Source organism: Arvicanthis niloticus, chromosome 5, assembly GCF_011762505.2.
Source record: "Arvicanthis niloticus isolate mArvNil1 chromosome 5, mArvNil1.pat.X, whole genome shotgun sequence".
Taxonomy (NCBI): Eukaryota; Metazoa; Chordata; class Mammalia; order Rodentia; family Muridae; genus Arvicanthis; species Arvicanthis niloticus.
The window spans coordinates 51409898-51431123 of NC_047662.1; the positions used below are offsets into that span (position 1 = coordinate 51409898).

At 39.6% G+C, this 21226-nt stretch overlaps 2 protein-coding genes across 13 annotated transcripts in view; one reads left to right on the plus strand and one right to left on the minus strand.

Moving 5' to 3' along the window:
• Window positions 1-19301, minus strand: part of Efcab7 (EF-hand calcium binding domain 7) — a 60011-nt gene extending 40710 nt beyond the window's left edge. Inside the window, exons 1-2 of one of the 3 annotated variants that reach the window (XM_034503187.2) lie at window positions 19161-19301; window positions 17029-17216 (exon numbers count right to left, since the gene is read on the minus strand). In XM_034503187.2, the coding sequence (XP_034359078.1) occupies window positions 17029-17215 (187 nt within the window). In that variant the 5' untranslated portion in view covers window position 17216; window positions 19161-19301. Of the gene's footprint in view, window positions 1-17028; window positions 17217-19063 lie in introns of all 3 variants that reach the window. The other 2 variants (XM_034503185.2, XM_034503186.2) reach the window with 2 other exon arrangements.
• Window positions 19157-21226, plus strand: part of Itgb3bp (integrin subunit beta 3 binding protein) — a 47755-nt gene continuing 45685 nt past the window's right edge. For 3 of the 10 annotated variants that reach the window (XM_076934618.1, XM_076934617.1, XM_076934619.1), the window contains exon 1: window positions 19351-19547. In XM_076934618.1, the coding sequence (XP_076790733.1) occupies window positions 19351-19547 (197 nt within the window). Of the gene's footprint in view, window positions 19292-19350; window positions 19548-21226 lie in introns of those variants that run through there. The other 7 variants (XM_034503191.2, XM_076934621.1, XM_034503190.2 and 4 more) reach the window with 5 other exon arrangements.

Consider the following 21226-nt stretch of genomic DNA (forward strand, 5'->3'; position numbering starts at 1 on the left):
ATTTGTGAATGAACTTCTACATATTACTTTTATAACTCTCTATAATTTGCTAATGAGTTTCTGAACCATCAGAAAAAAATTATTAAATTTGTTAAGCTATTATCTGTTTTGAATTGTGTTTTATTATAAAACATTTCTAACTATTTTGGGAAGAAATATATCATATATATGAATCATAAATCAGCACTAAAATGATAATCTGAATTTTCTACAATTTAATATAGTACAGTTTAGTAAATACAAGACAATTTAGAGACATACCCATAAAGAAATAGAAACTAGATCAACATAATAAATACAAATATTTTAATCAATTATTGGGCACTCATTGTACACAGTAATCTATAGGGTGACTTTGTTTTTCCAGAGAAACAAACTGTTTGGGGTCCAAAGTTCTGTGGTGTAACTGCAAATTCTACATTTTTAAAAATATGTTACATCTCACATATTTATTATTACAGTTGTTGTCATTGTTTTTATTACTACTACTATTATTATTTGTATGTGTGTCTACACATGCATGCCACAGGAGAAATATGAAGTTCAGATGACAACTTGTAATTGGTTCTATCCTTCTTCCGTGTGGGTTCTTGGGACTGATCTCAGGTTCTCAAGCTTTATGGCAAGCACCTCTACCTATTGAGCCATTTCTCTGGCCCATGTAAAGTCTGCATGTTAAGTGTTATATTGCTACTTGTAGTGATGACTTCTGTTTGAGAAACTAATAGACTTTCCCATCCTCCAGTTTGTATCAATGCACTGTACTTAGATGACTGAAACAGATACCGGAAGGGAAACAAGAATCACAGTCAACAGATTTAATTTTTTAATATCGTTTAGTGTGTGTGTGTGTGTGTGTGTGTGTGTGTGCGTGTGCATGTGTGTAATTTGTTTTCTCCCTCCACCCTGTGGGTTCCAGGGATGCAACTCCAGTTGTCAAGTTTGACAGTGGATCCCCTTAGCCACTAGTTCTGTCATGGTCTGTGGACAGCAGTTTTCATTGTAGTACCTACCTCTTCTATCTACTTATAAGACCTTTATGGAAATGGATAGCATTGAACTTTTTTTTCTCACATTTTGGATACAGACAAAAGTCTTTATTATGCTGTCATAGGAATAAAGAATAAGTATTTGCCTAGTATGTAAATGAAAAAACCCATAATTCATCTGCCAACAGAATTAGAGAGATAGCACATGCATTTAGGAATCCATTCTCAGTCAACTCCATTACCTAGAATGGGAAATAAACAAGAATCTAAATGAAGTTGTAGTTTGCAGGCTAAAAATCTACGGAGTAGGAAAATATTTTGGTCAAGATATAGGAAAACCATCTTACAACTCTCAGAAATAGAACCTCAGCAAACACCACTTGCCGCTATCTTCAGTAACAAAGGGAATTTTTGTCCCACATCATCCTTATTCATGTGTGTCGTTCTCCTTCCCCAGGTCATTGTCTCACACCCTCCTGCTTAGAACAACCACTCCTACTATAGCCCAGGCTGGCCTCAAAACTAAGATAAACTTCCTGCTTCAGATTCCTGAGGGCTGGGATGATGAACTGTGTCTTCATGCCTAACTACTATAATTACCACATAAGAATCTACAGATGCATTTTTTTTTTTTTCTGAAATGCTGAGGACTGGACTCAGGGCCTGTGCAAATTCTCCTATCACTAAGCTATATCACCAACTTTTTTAAAACTATTAATTTAAAAATAATTGTCTCAAAATAAAGCTAATTATGTCAAAATATGTGCTTAGAAGTAGATAGCTCTACATCTGCAAAGTCTTTACTAACTATAGATGTTTAAAGACTAACATCTATACACCGATCTTTTGCTTAAGGTTTACTTAAGCTTTTCCATGTATCTGTAATGCATTGTGCTATTGTGTCTGACTCTGAATGGAAATGTCAGGCCATATATGTTATGTGCTAAGGGCAGGAGTATACAGGAAAAAGAGCAGTAAGAAAGACACATCCCAATGAACATTATTCCTTTGTTAAAGCTATTTTTAGGCCAACAGTGCAACAAAGAACATTCCACCTTATACCAAAACTCCATGTAGCACTGGAGATGCTAAAACTGTGCATTTTCTCCCATATTAACTGATTAACACATATTAGCACATATTAACTGATTAACAATTCAAGTACTAAAAGCAAGGTGCACTAAAAGTTTTCAACTTAACAAATTCACCATCTATTTTCAAAAGAAAAAAAAAAGGTCATATATTTTGGCAACAGCAGCAAATTGGAGTTTTAATTAACTGAATTTCTACCTATACTATTTAATATATGCCAATTAAATACAAATATTTAAAATTCAAGATGAAAGTTTGCTAATTTTAAAATTATACAAGTCGAATTAAAATTATGCAGATTTTAAAAATTGCTTATACCATGTCCATTTGTTCTTGAACTATTTAATAAATGTCTTTTATTTAGCTAGCAAACATATTTTAATCTTGTCAATTTTAATCATTCCTCCCAAGGAATTTTCTCAGAAAGATCTTATGAATAAAATCCTAAGACATTTCTGCAGAAACATAGCAGAATTTTAGTTTAAGGAAATTACTTCTAAAGATGGCAAAGAATTCCATTTTCTCTGCTCATGCTAGCCTTGATAGAACTAACAGGAGTCATCTGCATTCCTTGCTATCATCATTTACCGCTTGCTGCTAACTTGGAACTAGAGTTACAGACAGTTGTGAGCTGCCATGTTGTCCAAGGGATATGCATATTCATACAGGCAAAATACTCATACATAAAACAAAAGAAATAAATCTTTTAAAAATAGTTTTTAAAACTTCATGCTAGTATGACAAATGACAGAAATGTTTTTATTTTATTATTACAAATATAAACCACCACACCAACAAATAAAAAGCAACAACAAGCCACAGGTCTGCCTGCATTCCCAGGGGACTGCTGGCACCAGGGACAGCTAGGTGGGACCCTACCTCCAAGCCCTCTGCTAGGTCCCCTCAGGACAGACTCAAAAGCAGTGAATTCTGCCTACCTGGTCCTCTGGTCTCCATTTTTCAGGCCACGGCTCTGTAGGCATTCTCTGAGGCCTGCTGGTACCAATGACAATGAGGTGAGACCCCTCACCCCTCAATGCCTTATCTGCCAGGTCCCTCTGGGGCATGTCCAGCAACAGTGAGCTGCACCTTGTCCCCGGTGCTGTTTTCCAGCCCACAACTCTGCCTGCATTCCCAGAAGTCTGCCAGCACCAGCAACAACCAGATGGCTAAAGGCCAGCATAAGAACACAATCAACAAGAGCCAAGGCAATATGGCACCACCAGAGCCCAGCTGTCATATTACAACAAGCCCTGGATATTGTAACACAACTGAAACACAAGAAAATGACCTTAAATCCAGTCTTATGACAATGAGAGAGGCCTTTAAAGAGAAAACTAATAAATCCCTTAAAGAAATATAGGAAAATACAAACAAACAGGTTGTAAAACTGCATTTTGTTTTTTATGTATTTTAATGAATAAAATTGTTCAAGACCTAAAAACGGAAATAGAAGGAATAAAGAAAACACAAACTGAGGGAATCCTGAAGATGGAAAACCTAGGTAAGAAAACAGAAAATACAGATTCAAGCATCAACAATAGAATTTAATAGATGAAAGACAGAACCTCAGGCATAGAAGATATGATAGAAGAAATTGATAGATTGGCAAAAAAAAAAATGTTATATCTAAACAGTTTCTGACACAAAACATCCAGGATATCTGGGACATTTTTAAAAAGATCAAACCTGTCCTTCCGGTCTGGGCCGGAGCACGGAGCAGATCCCAGGCAGCAACTCTGCACCCAATCTCACAAAACCCAGAGGAAGTGGGGCTCCCAAGAGCTCTAACCCGGGTAGTATCTTAGGTAAGAAGCAACACCCACCCCAAACAGAGAGTAACTGGAACGCACTAGGACCCAGGAATTCACTAGATTTCAAACAAGGGTTAGTGCATGTTTTAATGCTCTTTTAATTGTCAAGCTAAAATTGGTTTTGTCTCTTCTACAGCATTTATTGTAAGTTGCATTGACAGAATAATTTCCAATTATGTTAGTGTGTTGAAACCTGGCGTGTCTCTTACGGGGGTCTATCAACCAGCTTTTGTCTCACTGCCCTGGGTATTAGAAAACCTTGATTCTCTGAAAAAAGCTTGAAAGTGCTGAAAGAAGTGAGTTAGTCTTTAAACAGAAGCAAGAGGGTAGCAGACTTGATTATTGCTGGTATAACAGCTTTAATTCCATTAATTGTTAGCACCTCTCCTTCTGCAATAGCATTGACACAGGAGTTAAAACAACTATTTTTGTTAACCATCTAGAAAAAAAATGTTACTAATGTATTGAGTATACAAAAGGATTTATATAGGTATCTGGAACAACGAATGATGCTCTATAACCCATTCAAATTATCTGAAGGAGGTTCAGAGTTCAAGAGTTAGGAGCCATCTCAAGTGTCATGACAAATATCATCTGAGTAGTGTTACTTTTGAAATTCACAATGATTGTCATTATAATTAGAAAAAAGTTTAAAGACACCTGTAGGATATTTGGCATAATCCTAACACCTCTGTGTGTGTGTGTGTGTGTGTGTGTGTGTGTGTGTGTTAACTTTGCATAGTGAGATTATGAATTTAAAGAATGCTGCTCTGTTGACCTTTGATGCAGATAATCCCAATAAAATTATCCATGGCCTGAGCTCAGTATTTCCATTTTGGTCAAATGTCAGGAATGAAATATATAGCTTGATCAGGCTAGCCCTTCTTGTCCTGGGAATACTTTTATTCCTGCCCATTGTGTTAAAGCTTATCTTTAACAATATTAACATGTTGGCAGCCAAAGTACATGGCTTCAACCTGAAAATGGACCCCCCCCCCCCAGACAGAGTTATTAAACTAATAGGCTGGCAAGCCAAGGACAGGTAAGATTCTGCACAGAGACTTATCAACCTAAGACAGAAATGCATTGCCTTAGACAATGCATATTCCATGATGGGTAAGGAAGGCATTCTTGTCAGAACAATTTAAGACAGGCTCAGTCTTGTTAACGAAATAAAAAAGGGGGGAGAAGTGGAGACCCTTTGGGGCTGCTTGGCAAGAGCCAAGGACAAGAAAAGGGGTTGCTTGACAGGAATATGACATTGGCCAAGAACAAGGAAGTAGGCTTCAAGCAGGAATCTGACATTAGACTAGAACAAAGAAGTAATTTCAGGTAGGAGTCTAAATCATAGGCTACAACAAAGAAGTAATCTCAGGCAGGAATCTAAATATTAGGCTAGAACAAAGAAGTAATTTCAGACAGGAATCTAAATTTTAGGCTAGAACAAGACTTCAGACATGAAAATGACCTTGGGCTAGGACAGGGAAGTAGGCTCAGATACTTTGGTCATCCTGATAAGCCCTTAGAAACAGTGATCACAGGAATGTTCAGGTAACTGGGTTTAATACCTTGCTTCTTCTTTGACTATTTGTGTTTATTGAATTGCTTGTTCTTCAACTATTTGCATCTATTGTATTGCTAGACCGTCAACCTAGAACTGACCTTAATACATGCATGTAATCAAAATGTTATAAAAGCATAAAGGAAGAGGGAGTATAGGATAGGGGGTTCTAGGGAGGGGAAATGGGGAAAGGGGATGACATCTGTATTATAAATAAATAAAATATCCAATTAAAAAAAGGGGGAAAAGGAAAAAAAGGCCAAACCTAAGAATAGTAGGAATAGGAGATTTCCAGTTTGAAGGCCCAGAAAATATTTTTAACAAAATCATATAAGAAAATTTCCCTTACCTAAAAAAAAGAGATGCCTATAAATATATAAGAAGCTTATAGAACACCAAATAGATTGGACCAAGAAAGAAAATCCTCCTGCCAAATAATAATAAAAACACTAAATATACAGAACAAAGAATATTAAAAGCCAAAAGAGAAAAAGACAAAGTAATATATAGAGTTAGAGCTATCACAACTACTCCTTACTTCTCAACAGAGACTCTAAAAGGCAAAAGGGCCTGGCAGACAGATGTACTGCAGTCTCTAAGAGACCACAGATGACAGCCCAGACTTCTATACTCAACAAAATTGTCAATCACCATAGATGAAGAAAACAAAATATTCCATGACAAAACTAAATTTAAACAATATCTATCCACAAATCCTGCCCTACAGAAGGTATTAGAAGGAAACCTCCAACTGAAGGTAAATTAGAATCTAAGATACAACCAAAGGTTGATGACCATTTGTCAGAGCCAGATTGTGCTAACCTAGAGGAAGAGGCAGCCGAACATTATGATCCTGAATGGCACTCTTCCCAAGGACCCCCTCCCTATGCACCTCCGCTTCCAAGTGTTCCCCAAATGGAGATGGTGGTTATAGATTCCAGATGGGAGTTACAGGAAAAATACCTGTTCTTAAACAACAAACAGAGTTAGAAAAAGAGTATCAGGACTTAATTAATCAGCTATAAAAATTAAGGACAGGGAAGATGTCTTGAGAGGTAAACTGTGAAAATCTCCCTCCCCCCCCCGCCCCCCAGCTCCTTGCGTTCCTCAACCAGGAATCCAAAGGCACTCCCTGTCCTCTAGCTTAAGATTAGCCACATATCATCCAGAGAAGGGAGATGCTGAGGCTTTTCCTGTATCAGAGACCAGAGACAATCAAGGGGTTGCTTGGAGACATCACACAGGGTTTAATTTTCAAATTATTAAAGAATTAAAAAAATGCAGTATCACAATATGACGCCACTGCTGACTTTACTCTTACAATTTTAGAGTTTGCCGCAGAGGAGTGGCTGACTCCTGGCAACTGGAATACATTAGTGAGAGCAGTTCTTAGTGGTGGTGACTATCTTCTTTGGAAATCAGAGTATCATGAGAATTGGAAAGAAACAGCTAGGAGAAACATTCAGGCAGGCAATGGTTGGTCCTTTGATGCCTTAGTAGGAGAAGGGCAATTTGCATCTAGTGATAACCAGATGCAATATGACCCAGGATTATTCGCTCAAATTCAAAATGCAGCAATGAAGGCTTGGCGTAAACTCCCAGCAAAGGGAGACCCTGGTGCATCCTTAACAGCAGTCAGACAAGGGCCTGATGAACGATTTTCTGATTTTGTTCATCGATTAATGACAACAGCAAGGAGGATTTTTGGTAATGCAGAGGCAGGTGTAGATTATGTGAAACAACTTGAATATGAAATGCCAATTCTGCCTGTCAAGAGGAAAAAGACAGACCTTACAGGGTATATCAGACTCTGTTCTGATATAGGTCCCTCCTACCAACAGGGGTTAGCTATGGTGGCTGCCATGCAAGGACAATCAGTAAGAGATTTTTTAGCTAGTAGAAACCAAAAGGCCTGTTTTAAATGTGGCAAGCCTAGACACTTTACAAGAGATTGCAAAAGCAGAAAATGAGTTAAGCCAGAGACAGCCCAGAAAACAGGCTGGGCTCTGCCCACTTTGCAAACGTGGAAGGCATTGGGCTAGTGAATGTAGGTCCAAAAGAGATGCACAAGGTCACACCCTTTCCCATAATCAGGGAAACGGGAACAGGGGCCAGTTCCAGGCCCAGAACCAACACAAGCCAAAACAGGCTTATGGAGCAGTCAGTTTCTTACCAACAAACAACAATCCTTGTCTGAACTTCGTTGAGCAACACCAGGAACTAGACCTCAGTTCTGCCACCTACATAGTTTTAACCCCAGAAATGGGACCTCAGGCCTTACCCACAGGAATGTTTGGACCACGCTATCCAAATGTGTTTGGCCTGATAATGGGAAGAAGCAGTACTACTATGCAGGGACTACAAATTTTTCCTGGAGTAATAAATAATGATTACCAAGGTGAGATTAAGGTAATGGCACAGGCAATTCAGAATATAGTCACAATTCCTACAGGAATGAGGATAGCTCAACTATTGTTATTTCCATTGTACCCTACTAATCACAAATATAAAAGTCCTAAAAGAGGGGATCAAGGCTTTGGTTCCTCTGATGCATACTGGGTACAGCCTATAGTTAAACAAAAACCTATGATGACACTATGGCTGGATGGAAAGGCATTCCAAGGCTTGGTTGACACAGGAGCTGATGTGACTACCCTAAAACAAAGTGATTGGCCTGCCACCTGGCCTCTGACCCCAACCTTAACCAATCTAAGGGGTATTGGCCAAAGTCAAAATCCACAACAAAGCTCTAAGGTGCTGATGTTGAAAGATAAAGAAGGCAATACAGGAAATATACAACCCTACATCATCCCAGGCCTTCCAATTAATCTCTGGGGCAGAGATCTGTTATCCAAGTTGGGATTGATTATGTGCAGCCCTAATGAAGTAATCACGGCTCAAATGATAAACTCTGGATTTTCCCCTAAGGAAAGGATTAGGAAAAAGTGAAGAAGGGACTATCTAACTTGGATCAGGCCATAAAGGCTCATGAGTTACATACCTTAATTCTAAAACTTTAAAAATTATGTTTAAAATTACCAGAGAACAAGCTAGACAAATTGTTAAACAATGTCAATCATGTGTTACACTTTAACAGTTCCTCATTTGGGCGTAAATCCAAAGGGACTGATACCAAACAGTATCTGGCAAATGGATGTTACTCATTGTAATGAATTTGGCAATCAAAAATATATACATGTATGTGTAGATACATACAATGGTTTCGTTTATGCGACATTATGATCTGGAGAAACAAGCAAGCATGTGATCATTCATATGCTTACTACAATTGCTCTATTGGGTGTGCTTAAACAGATAAAGACTGACAGTGGCCCAGGTTATACAAGCTCAAGTTTCCACCAATTCTATGAAAAATTGAAAATACTACATAAAACAGGTATTTCATATAATCCACAGGGCCAAGGTATGGTAGAAAGGGTTCATCGAACCATTAAATGTCAATTTGAAAAAATTAAAAACGGTGAATGGTACCCTACCAAGGGATCCCCCAGAAATATCCTTCATCGCATGTTCTTTATTTTAAATTTTTTAACTTTGGATTCTGAAGGAAAATCCGCTGCAGATAGATTCCAGCATCCTGATACCAAAAAGAATTTTGCAACAGTCCTCTGGAAAGACCCGTTAACTGGAACGTGGAATGGGCCAGATCCAGTGCTTATCTGGGGAAGAGGTTCTGTCTGTATATATTCCCAAACTGCAGATGCCACATGCTGGCTGCCAGAGAGACTGATTAAACAAATAGACAACAATAACAAATCCAGGGAGGAGAAACCCTGAGAAGCGTATTTTTTCTTTGCAGGAAACAAAAGATGCAGGAAGCATCTTTGAAGACGCTTCTCAATTACCTTCAAACTGAAACAGATCAACCAGCAAACATGACTTGGGAAATCCTCAATGTGGAAGGAGACATCACCACCTGTACCTCCAGGGTGAATCTATTGGACTCTTGTTTCCCCAACTTATGATTTAGAGGGGAACATTGTTTAGACCCAGGAGAAAAACCACTACCACAGTCACTATAGTTGTTTTTTGGGTTTGAGATTGACTAGAGCAGGAACAGGGATTTCCTTACTTGTTTTGTTAAGATCAAAGCTATTATCAGTTCTGTATTTCTATAGATTTAGATTCTGCTATAACATATTTGTAAACAGAATAGAAGAGGATTATACCTTTTACTCCTCTGATAGAGGGAGTTGTGTGTTGCCCTAAAAAAAGAGTGTTGCTGTTATACTGACTGTTCAGGCATTGTTAAATCTCATATCTCTCAGGTCCATGCTGTTCAACAAACTGATGGCTTTTGTACGAAACCCATACAGGTCCATTATTACAGGCTGGAAGTAGGGGATTGTAAAACCTCTGCCATCAAGACTAACGAGGATTATCCCCTAACTTACATGCTAAGCTGGATAGCCAATGCTGGGTAAGAGAACACTTCAAGACCCTTGCCCCTAAAAAGGGAGGCCTCACCATCCTAAGACAGGAGCCCAACCAATGGCTGCTGAGTATCCAAAGATGGGAAAGGGAGGCTGGGGTCCTTTGTTCCAACCTAAAACAGGCACGGTTTCCATAAGTTTTCCCAGCTGAAAAAAAAAAAAATTAAAAAGGGAGACCTGTGGGGGAGCTGGCAGAAGGCGGCTATGATCCTTGCAGCCATCTTGAGCCATATACCCTGACAAGAGACTTGATTACAATAGCCTACAACAACTGAGCACACTTTGATAACATCTTGTTTAGATACCCAGGATTTTCCCTTGGATGTGTGAGACTTAAAGGTCGTGTGTGTGACTTAAGGTCGTGACTTAGAGATCAGATTTAGGGACAAGACTTAAGGGCATGACTTAGAAGTGAGACATATAAAAGGTGAGAGGCAGACAGAAGAAATTATTATTAGGTATTAGGCACTTGGCACTTGGAGGAAGAACTTGGAAGTAGTAGTAGTAGTAGTAGGCACTTGAGACTCGAGACAGGCAACTAGGAATTAGATACTTGTACTTGAGTCTAGGAACTTGGAAGAAGAACTTGGAACTAGGGACTAGAAACTCAAGACTTAAGACTTGGACTAAGAATAGAGACTGAAGAATAAATGGGATTGAATCACACTCTGTCTGGTTTTCATTCCTCGAATCCATCCTCACTCTCTCTCTTGCTGAACCCCGACCCGCGGACCGGAGCAGCTTGGGGCAGTGCAGGCTCTAACAATTTAGCCCCCAAGGCTTTTGGCAGTATGGGTTCAAACATTGATAGGGTGGTCTTAGGCATTTTGACCCCCAAAACGTGGGGTAGAGCAGCTCTCAACATTTTTGGTGGCCAACGTGGGGCAGCTCGGGCCGCAACACTTGGGCCCCCAAACATGGGGCAGAGTGGTCCTCAACAGTTAACTACAACCAAAAAAACAGGGAATAGTTTCATACTAGGAAATCAAAATGAGGGAAGCACATATGCGCGCGCACGCGCGCGCGCGCACACACACACACACACATATACACACAAACACACTACCGCCACCAAAATCAAAATAACAAGAATTAGCAATCATTGGTCTTTAATATCTCTCAATATCAATAGACTCAATTTCCCAATAAAAAGTCACAGACTATCAGAATGGATGCAAAAACAGTATCCATCATTATGCTGCATAAACACACACACACACACACACACACACACATACACATACGCCTCAACATCAAAGACATCACTTTACAGTAAAGGGCTGGAAAAAGATTTCCAAGAAAACAGACCCAAGAAGCAAGATGGAATATCTATTTGCATATCTAATAAAATAGACTTCCAACCAAAATTAATCAAAAGAGATGGAGGATACTTTATACTAATCAAGGGAAAATCCACCAAGATGATGTTTCGATTCTAAATATCTATGCTGCAAATGCAAGGGCACCCACATTCATAAAAGAAATATAACTAAAGCTGAAATCACACACTGAACCACACACATTAATAGTAGGAGACTTCAACACTGCACTTTCACCAATGGACAGGTCATTCAGACAGAAGCTAAACAGGAAAATAATGGAACTCACAGATGCTATGACTTAAATACACCTAACAGATATTGATAGAACATTTTACCCAAACACCAAAAAATACACCATCTTCTCAGCACCTTCTCCAAAATTGACCATATACTTGCTCACAAAAGATGACCCTCCATGCCACAAGGGGAGCATGTTTCACTAGTTCATAGTAGAGTTATTTGTGATAGCCACAAGCTGGAAACAACCCAGATGTCCCACAACAGAAGAATGGATACAAAAAACGTGGTTCATTTACACAATGGAATCCTATTCAGCTAATAAGAATGAGAACATCCTAAGTTTTGCAGGCAAATAGATAGAACTAGAAAATATCGCCGGGCAGTGGTGGCGCACCCCTTTAACCCTAGCACTTGGGAGGCAGAGGCAGGCAGATTTCTGAGTTCGAGGCCAGCCTGGTCTATAGAGTGAGTTCCAGGACAGCCAGGGCTACACAGAGAAACCCTGTCTCGAAAAACCAAAAAAAAAAAAAAAAAAAACTAGAAAATATCATTTTGAGTGATGTAACTTAGACCCCAAAGGGCATGCAATGGTATACTCACTAATAACTAAAAAACAAGTACAGAATACCTAGGATACAATCCACAGAAGTCAAGATGGTTAACAAGCTGAAGGGCCCAATTGAGGACACCTCACTCCCATTTGGGAGGGAGAAGAAAGAAATCACAGGAAGGGAGAGGGAGGGAGGGACCTGGGTGGAAAAAGAGACAGGGAGGAGAAGAGGAGAACATGATCAAGTATTGGGTTAGGGGGAACAGGACTGAACCCCTGATGGCCTGCAAAAAGAATAGAAACAGGCAACGTTGAGGAGTAGGAGGTTGGGGAGACCTTCTAGAATGTACCAGAGACCTGGGAGGTGAGAGACTCTCAGGACTCAAAGGGAGGAACCTTAGATGCCCTATAGTGAGGAAAGGAAACTTGTAGAGCCCACCTCCAGTAGAAAGACAGGGCATCAAGCAGAGGGATGGGGTTGCCATCCCAGTCAAAAACTCTGACCCAGAATTGTTTCTTTCTGAAAGAACTGCAGGGATTAAAAATAGAGAAGAGTCTGAGGAAAAGGAGGTCCAACAACAGGCCCAAATTGGGATCCAGCTCAAGGGGAGGCCTCAAGACCTGACACTATTACTGATGCTATGGAGCGCTCACAAAAAGGGGTCTATTATGACTGCCCTCCAAAAGACCCAACAAGCAGCTGAAAGAGTCAGATGCAGATATTTACACCTAACCAATGGACAGAAGCTGGTGATCCCTGTGGTTGAACTAGGGAAAAGCTGGAAGAAGCTGAGGAGGAGGGCAACCCTATAGGAAGACCAGCAGACTCAACTAACCTGGGCCACCGAGATCTCTCAGACACTGGGCCACCAACCAGGCAGCATACACCAGCTGATATGAGGCCCCAACACATATACAGCAGAGGATTCAACCAGAGAAGATGTCCTCAACAGACTGGAGGCCCCAGGAAGTGGGGAGATCTGGTGTGGTAGGGGTGGGCATGGGAACATCCTCGTGGGGTCGGGGAAGGTATGGGATATGGAACAGTAGTCAAAGGGTGGACTGGGAAGGAGATAAAGTCTGGACTGTAAAAAAAAAAAAAAAGATTAAATAAAAAATAAAAACTAAAATAAAAGAGAAAAAATGTCTTGGAGAGATCAGGGGATACAGGGCATATACCTAAACACAATAAAGGCAATATACAGTAAGACAGCAGCCAACATCAAATTAACTGGAGAGAAACTTGAAGCAATTCCACTAAAGTCAGGGACAAGTCATGGCTGTCCACTCTCTCCATTTCTATTCAATATAGTACTTGAAGTTTTAGCTAGAGCAATAAGACAACAAAAAGAGATCAAGGGGAATACAAGTTAGAAAGAAAGAAGTAAAAGTATCACTATTCATAGATGATACGGCAGTATACATAAGTGACCCCAAAAACTCTACCGGTGAACTCCTACAATTGATAAACACCTTCAGCAAAGTGACTGGATACAAAATTAACTCAAAAAAAAAAAAAAAGAAAAGAAAGAAAAGAAAAATCAGTAGCCTTCCTTTATACAAATGATAAACAGGCTGAGAAAGAAATTAAGGAAGCAACATCATTCACAACAGCCACAAATAATATAAACTATCTTAGTGTGGGCTGGAGAGGTGGCTCAGTGGTTAAGAGCACCGACTGCTCTTCCAGATGGTCCTGAGTTCAATTCCCAGCAACCACATGGTGGCTGTAACGGGATCCGATGCCCTCTTCTGGTGTGTTTGAAGACAGAGACAGCGTACTCATATACATAAAATAAATAAATCTTAAAAAAAAAAAAAAAAAAAAAAAAACTATCTTGGTGTAACTCTAACCAAGCAAGTGAATGACCTGTAGAACAAGAGCTTCACATCTTTGGAGAAAAAGGTTGAAGAAGATTATCAGAAGATAGAAAGAGCTCCCATGCTCATGGATCAGGATTAACATAGTAAAAATAGCTATCCTACCAAAAACAATCTACAGATTCTAACCCAATTCCCATCAAAATTCCAACACAATTCTTTTTTCTTTAAGATTTATTTATTTATTATCTTATGTATGTGAGTACACTGTCACTGTCTTCAGACACTCCAGAAGAGGGCATCAGAACCCATTGCAGATGGTTGTGAGCCAACATGTGGGTGCTGAGAATTGAACTCAGGACCTCTGGAAGAGCAGTCGGTGTCCTTAACCACTGAGTCATCTCTCCAGCTCCCAACACAATTCTTTACAGACCTTGAAAGAATAATTCTCAACTTGATATGGAAAAACTGAAACTCCAGTATAGCTAAAACAATCCTGTACAATAAAGAACATAGTATCACCATCCCTGATTCCAAGCTGCACTACAGAGGAATAGTAATAAATATTGCATGGTATTATTGGTACACAGACAATTTAATCAATTGAATCAAATTGAAGAACCAGAAGCAAATCCACACACCTAAGGACTCTTGATTTTTGACAAAGAAACCGAAACTATACAATGGAAAAAAGAAAACATCTTCAACAAACGGTGCTGGTCTAACTGAATGTCTGCATGTAAAAGAATGCGAATAGATCTATATCTATCATTGTGCACAAAACTGGTCCAGGTGGATCAAAGACTTCAACATAAAACTGGATACACTAATCCTGTTAGAAGAGAAGTGGAGAATAGTCTTGAATGCAGTGGCACAGAAAATCTCCTGAATAAGATACCAACAGCTCAGGCACTAAGATCAACAATTAATAGACGGGACCTCCTGAAACTGAAAACCTTCTATAAGGCAAAAAAACATCAAAAGGACAAAAAAGCAGCCTACAGATGGGAAAAGGTTTTCACCAACTCCACATCTGACAGAAGGCTGACATCCAAAATACATAGAACTCAAGAAGCTAGACATCAATGAACCAAATAACACAATTAAAAAATGGGGTAGAGCTATAAACAGAATTCTCAACAGAGCAACCTTTAATGGCCATGAAATATTTAAAAGAAGTGTTCAAAGCCCTTAGTCATCAGGAAAACACAAATCAAAACAATTCTGAGGTTCCATCTTACACCCACCAGAATAGCTAAGATCCAAAACTCAAGAGATAGCACATGCTGGTGAGGATGTGGGGCAAGGGGAACACTTCTTTATTGCTTGTGGGAGTGCAAGCTTGTACAACCACTTTGGAAATCAACTTGGCAGTTTCTCTGAAAACTGAAAAGAGATCTACCTCAAGACCTAGGAATCCCATTCCTGGACATATACCCCAAAGAAGCTCCACCATACCACAAAGACACCTGCATAACTATGTTTATAGCAGCTTTATTCATAATAGTCAGAAACTGGAAACAACCTAGATGTCCCTCAACTGAAGAATGGATAAAGAGAAGGTGGCGCATTTACACAATGGAGTATTATTCAGCCATTAAAAACAATGACATCATGAAATTTGCAGTCTAATAGAACTAGAAAATATCATCCAGAGTGAGGCAACTCAGACCCAGAAAGACAAACATAGTATGTACTCACTTATAAGTGATTAGTCATAAAGTACAGGGTAACTATGCTTCAAACCACTGACCCAAAGAAGCTAAGTAACAAGGAGAACCCAAGGGTACAAGCTTGAATCTCACTGAGAAGGGGACATAGATTAGACACTGGTGGTGGATGAAAGGAGGGGACTGGATGGGGGAGGTAATGACGATGGAAACAAAGAATGAGGTGGAGGGAAGACAGAAGGAGAGAGTACTAGGAGAGACTACTGTACTGGGGGAGGCATCTCTAAGATGAGCTAGAAACCTAGCACAATGAAAATTCCCAGAAATCTGTGAGGGCAACCCTAGCTAAGACTCCTAGCAATGGGTGTATATAGAGCTGGAACTGATCATCTCCTGTATTCCAATGAAGGATGAGACACCACCCAGACACAAAACCTTAAACCCACAATTTGTCCTGCCTATAGCATATGCAGGGGTAGGTAATGAAGTGACTGGCCCAGCTTGAGACTCATGCTATGAGAGGGGGCCCATGCCTGACACTATTGATGATATTCTGCCATACTTAAGCAGACAGGAGCCTAGCATTAACATAGAGGGGTTTGCCCAGCAACTGTTGGAAGGTGATACAGAGACCTACAACCAAACACTGAGTAGAGCTTAGAGAATCCTGTGGAAGAGGGGGGGTTAAAGGATTGAGGGAGACAGAGGGGTCAAGGACAAGAAAACCTACATAGTCAGCTAACCTGGGCCAAAGGGGCTCCTGAAGACTGAACTACCAACCAGAGAGCAGGAATGGGACAGACCTAGGCCCTCTGCACATATGCAGCAGATGTGCAGCTGGGTCTTCATGTGGGACTCCTACAGTGGAATCGGGGGCTGTATCTGACTACACTGTCTGCCTTTGGATTCCTTTCCTCTAACTGAGCTGCCTTGTCTAGCCTCAGTGGAAGAGGATGTACCTAGTCTTGCTGTGGCTTGATATGCCAGGGCTGGTTGATGTCCATGGGAGGCCTCCCCTTTTCTGGGGAGAAAGGGAGGAGAGGTTGGGTCGAGGGGAGACAGAAGAGGGGGAGTGAGAGGAAAAAACTGGAGAGGATAGGAGGAAGGAAATTTTAAATTTAAAATTTAAAAGTAATAAAACAATAAATTTAAATTAATTTAAATTTAAATAAATGTAAAAATTTTAAAGTAATAAAAGAAGGGAAACAATTCAATTAAAAAAACATCAACAATACCAACTCTTAAGTAGTAACTGATGGAAGCTTTAAATACACAATCCTCTAGATAGATAGATAATATATGTAGATAGATAAATAGATAGATGAGAGGGAGAGAGAGACAGAAAATTTGGAAGTCCCTAGAATATGTAACTACACAATCAGCTATTGTTTCTTAAAGTTCTTCTGCTTGTTTCACTGTGAAATTGGAATGATTTGATGACGTAATTTTAATTCAAACTTTTCATTCTATTAACTTCAATAAATAATGGAAAATGTTCAACTTCAAAAAATTTACCTAGGTAAAGTTGATCTTTAGAAATAATGTTTTCCAAGCTGCTTTTGAAGATAGTTAAGTAGGCGGCTCTACAACTCATATAAAATACCTCCTGTTCGGTAAGTGGGATTGTCTTTGTTCGAGGACTCCCTGAAAGCACTGACTTCTGAGTACCCACAGCTGCATCACTTCCAGGACTGCTGGCCATTCTGTTAGATAGAAAATGATGAAAAATGTTTACTTTAGTTGATGTAAATCACCTAAAACGCAAATGTGCCACCATGGGGTGGCATACTAGGGTATTAAAGTTTTTATATATAGAATAAAAATGATAAATATTATAACATCTCTATGAACTTATCAGTATATGTTAAGTAGAATAAGTCCTTAACAACTGATTTCTAATTATATACATACACTTATGTATATAATTTCTCAAATATTCAATGATATCGCAAAGAACAATGATGTAGCACAGTGCAAAAGAATCAGAACAAAGAAAATGCGTACATGGATCAACTCAATATAAGACTTCAGGGGAGACTTCACAGGGTTGTTAAGATTGCATCAGTTCACACTTGTTAAATATACAGAATACTTCAGGACAGATAAATGCTAAAGAAAACATACATGGAGTGAAATTCCCCAACAGTGAGATTTTTTATGCAAATCAACTGCAGTTGGACCCACCCTCCACTGCAGGATTAACTATCATTTCATTCCCATTTCTATGATACAGTTCATGTCAAATCACTGAATATTTGAAGTTTCACTGATTATATTGGGCTTTATAGAGTTCCTTTACTAGTAATAAGATTTAGGGTCTATACAGCATGTCTGCTCATAAGACATTAATGTACAATCAAACATCTTATCTCATCCTTTACTACACTGACCAGGCACTTTTTGCCCATTTTACAGATGATGAAATTGAGAGACAGAGTTGTCACCTAGTCAGCAATAAGTTGTGAAATTTCAATAGTTTCTTCTTTTAATGTGGATGAAGGCTTATTGAACAAAGGTTACTATGGAGTGCAAAATTGTTCTGGTGGTCTAATGGCTTCCAACATTACTTTATCCTGTGTTGACTTCTAAAAATACATTCCAATCTAATAAACTGAATAGCTCAAGTTGAACAATAAGATGACACAGGTAGGGTCTCCTTCAGGACTCATTGGATTCTTACTCAGGAGGCCCAAATCGCTGGCACCTTCTTGAATTATGTAGGTCTTTTACACTTGGGAAAGAAAGATAATAATCGCTTATCATGGATGAAGTACCCTATTTATAATACACAGACCGCCTGCCTGACACTTTCATATTACACCAGATTTAGAAGGACCCCATAGGGATGTGGTGTCACAGTCTGGTTACTGCAAATTGGCATCACCATAATTAAACATCGGTTTTAAACACATATGTGTGCACACCATCTCACAAACATGAAAGAAAACTATTCCAATAAGGAAGAACAAGCACTCGGTTTACAGCAAGCAATTTAAAAACATTTTTAAAGGATCTTCTTCAAATGCTCTTTCCATATAGGGTTATTCTCACATGAAAATCCCAGGGCAGAAATGTTCCAGAATTCTATTCTTTCCCTTTCTGTGAAGAGAGCCTAAACTGAAGCTTAAATAAATGTGTAATTGCACCCCTAGGGCTCGGAAACCACCTTTTATTTAAAATTCTAGCCCAAGTCTGAGACAGGGGCCTGGAGAGTATATTGTAGCAAACGGCTCCATAAATAACCAGGCACACAATAAGCAGGAAAAATAAACTGTTAAAAGCGCCTAAGGCGTCTAAAGGCCCGAGTGAAAACAGAGAGCCATCCAGTCACCATCGCTGCTCCATGTAACAGTCACAACTAATCCCAGACAAGCTCTCTCCGTTTTCTTTTTTATTCCTCTGGCCACAGTGCTGCATTCCCTTTTGTGTTTCCGGGCGTGCAATGACTGGCTCTAAGGAGGATACAGAAGTAAACGTAGCAGATGAGAGAGGCAGCCGCACAGTGAGGAGCAGAGTGAGCGATAGAGCAAGAGAGAGGGCTGGTTACTACCTAATTTCAGCTCACAAACCAAGAAGAGAAGCCAGTTTTCTTTAGTAGTTCCGCGAACCTCTCAGCACAACCGGACAGACAGCCTTTTTTAGATTACCATAGCAACTGCGCCTCTTCGCCACCGGAAGTAAGAGACAGAGCACTTTCCAAACGCTCCGACCAGAGATCTGTGGACTATTGACCCAGAGAGAACAGTCATGGCATTGTAGCTTATCTATTGCGAGGCTGGTATGTCCAGAATAATGGGGGGGGGGGAGGGGTCGTGTGCTGCACGCGGCTGGGGCTAGATGGGTTCTGGCCTTAGACTGCCTGCACCCCCATTTCCTTGCACACGTTTGGGCTCTTTCTCGCGCGGAGGCTGTTTCCGGCGAGCTGCATTCGGTGTGACACCTCATCCAGTGCTTACTACGCGGGCTTTTTACGCTTCCGCGTTTGCGGTTTCTCAATTGGTTCTATGCAGCAACGGAGTCCCGAAATGCCGTAGGTATTCCTTCCCTAGACGTTGCTGTTTTATGGGCCTTCTACGAGCAAAAAGAGTATGCAGGAGGAGCATGTGGCCCCATGGTTACCTTGTTTTTTTCTCTTTCTATAAACTTGTCTCTGTTGACAGCATCGGGGTGCTTGGTATTCCCAGCCCACCTCTACTCTTCCAACACTTCTTTGACTTTCAAAACCTCCCATCATTGTGTAAGCTGTAGGCTAAATTTGAGTAATGTCTAACTTGAAATAACTTAGGGTTAACAGACTGAGAATGAAATAGTATATTAAGTAAATATGTCTCTGTAATTTGTAGAACTTTTAAATGCTTAAGTATTTGTGTAGTGCATTGAAACTCGAGAGAGATTTCATGAACTGAATGGATTTCGGTGCCTAGATTTCTTAAGATTCTCACTTAGCACCTCAATAATAAGTAATTTGCTTTTCTTATTTTTAAAAATAAGCTTGAAAAAAAATAAAAATTAAGTTTGTATTGGATCATCTTTAAATTACAACCCAACCCCAATAATGTGATTACCGGAAATGACCATAGTAGAGATGGGTATTGTGCTAGACGATCTTGTATTCTCCTACCTTTCGGCTATCCTATATAGGATAAATAAAGCACAGTTAGCGGTTATATAAAAAGTTTTTTAAAAGGTCTTTAAAGAATTTGAGGGAGAAGGAAGGGCTAACTCTTGCAATACTTATTTGGCTACCTCCTGTGCCAGGCTGATTTAGATACTTCCTATTAGGGTAACATTTTTTTATTTGAGTAAAAGGCAGAATAAAACTTTAGCAGGAATACTTGAGTTAGATGTGAGCTGACATAAAAGAAGGAGGACCTTCAGAAATAGCAATCTACATTTATTGACTCTTACCATTATAAAAAGATTTGTCTTTTACTGCATTAGAAAAATGTCTATTATCACATTGCTGGCAAAGATGGTGGAACATAAAATAATCGGGAAAAGAATGAAAATGAATTTTATGTGTGAACTGTGTTCCTGATCTGTTTACAGAAGCAAGGAACCAAAATTTACTAAAGGTGGATCTTTTTTGGCAACTGGCAACTTTAATATATCACCAGATGTTGTTATATTAGAAGAGTCTTCATGTATCTGGCAATAAATACATTGACATCTCATATGTATAGCAGTTTTTTGGTTAGTCTGTTTTTTTCTAAAAAGTCAAAACAAACAAACAAACAAGCAAAAAACCCGGGGCTTGTATACCCCAGGCTGATCTTAAACTCACTCTGTAGCTGAAGAAAACAACAAACTTCCAATTCTCCTTCTACCTCCCCCAGTGCGGGGAGTGCATACCACCTACTGTTTATGCAGTGCTGGGGATCCAACCTAGAGCTATGTATATAATAAGTGAACACTGTACCTGATGAACTATATCCTAAACCCAGTTTTGCTGCTAATGTGTTTTAGCCAAGAGATTAAAGGCCATCTTAATAATTTAATGTGTGAAGCATAGTCATACTGTAGTACACTGGTTCTCAATCTGTGGGTTATGACCCCTTTGGAACTCAAATAGCCCTTACACAGGGGTCACCTAAGGCCATTGGAAAACAGATATTTACATTATGATTTATAACAGTAGCAAAATTGCACGTATGAAGTAACAGCGAAGATAATTGTATTAAAGAGTCACAGCATTAGGAAGGTTGAGAACCAC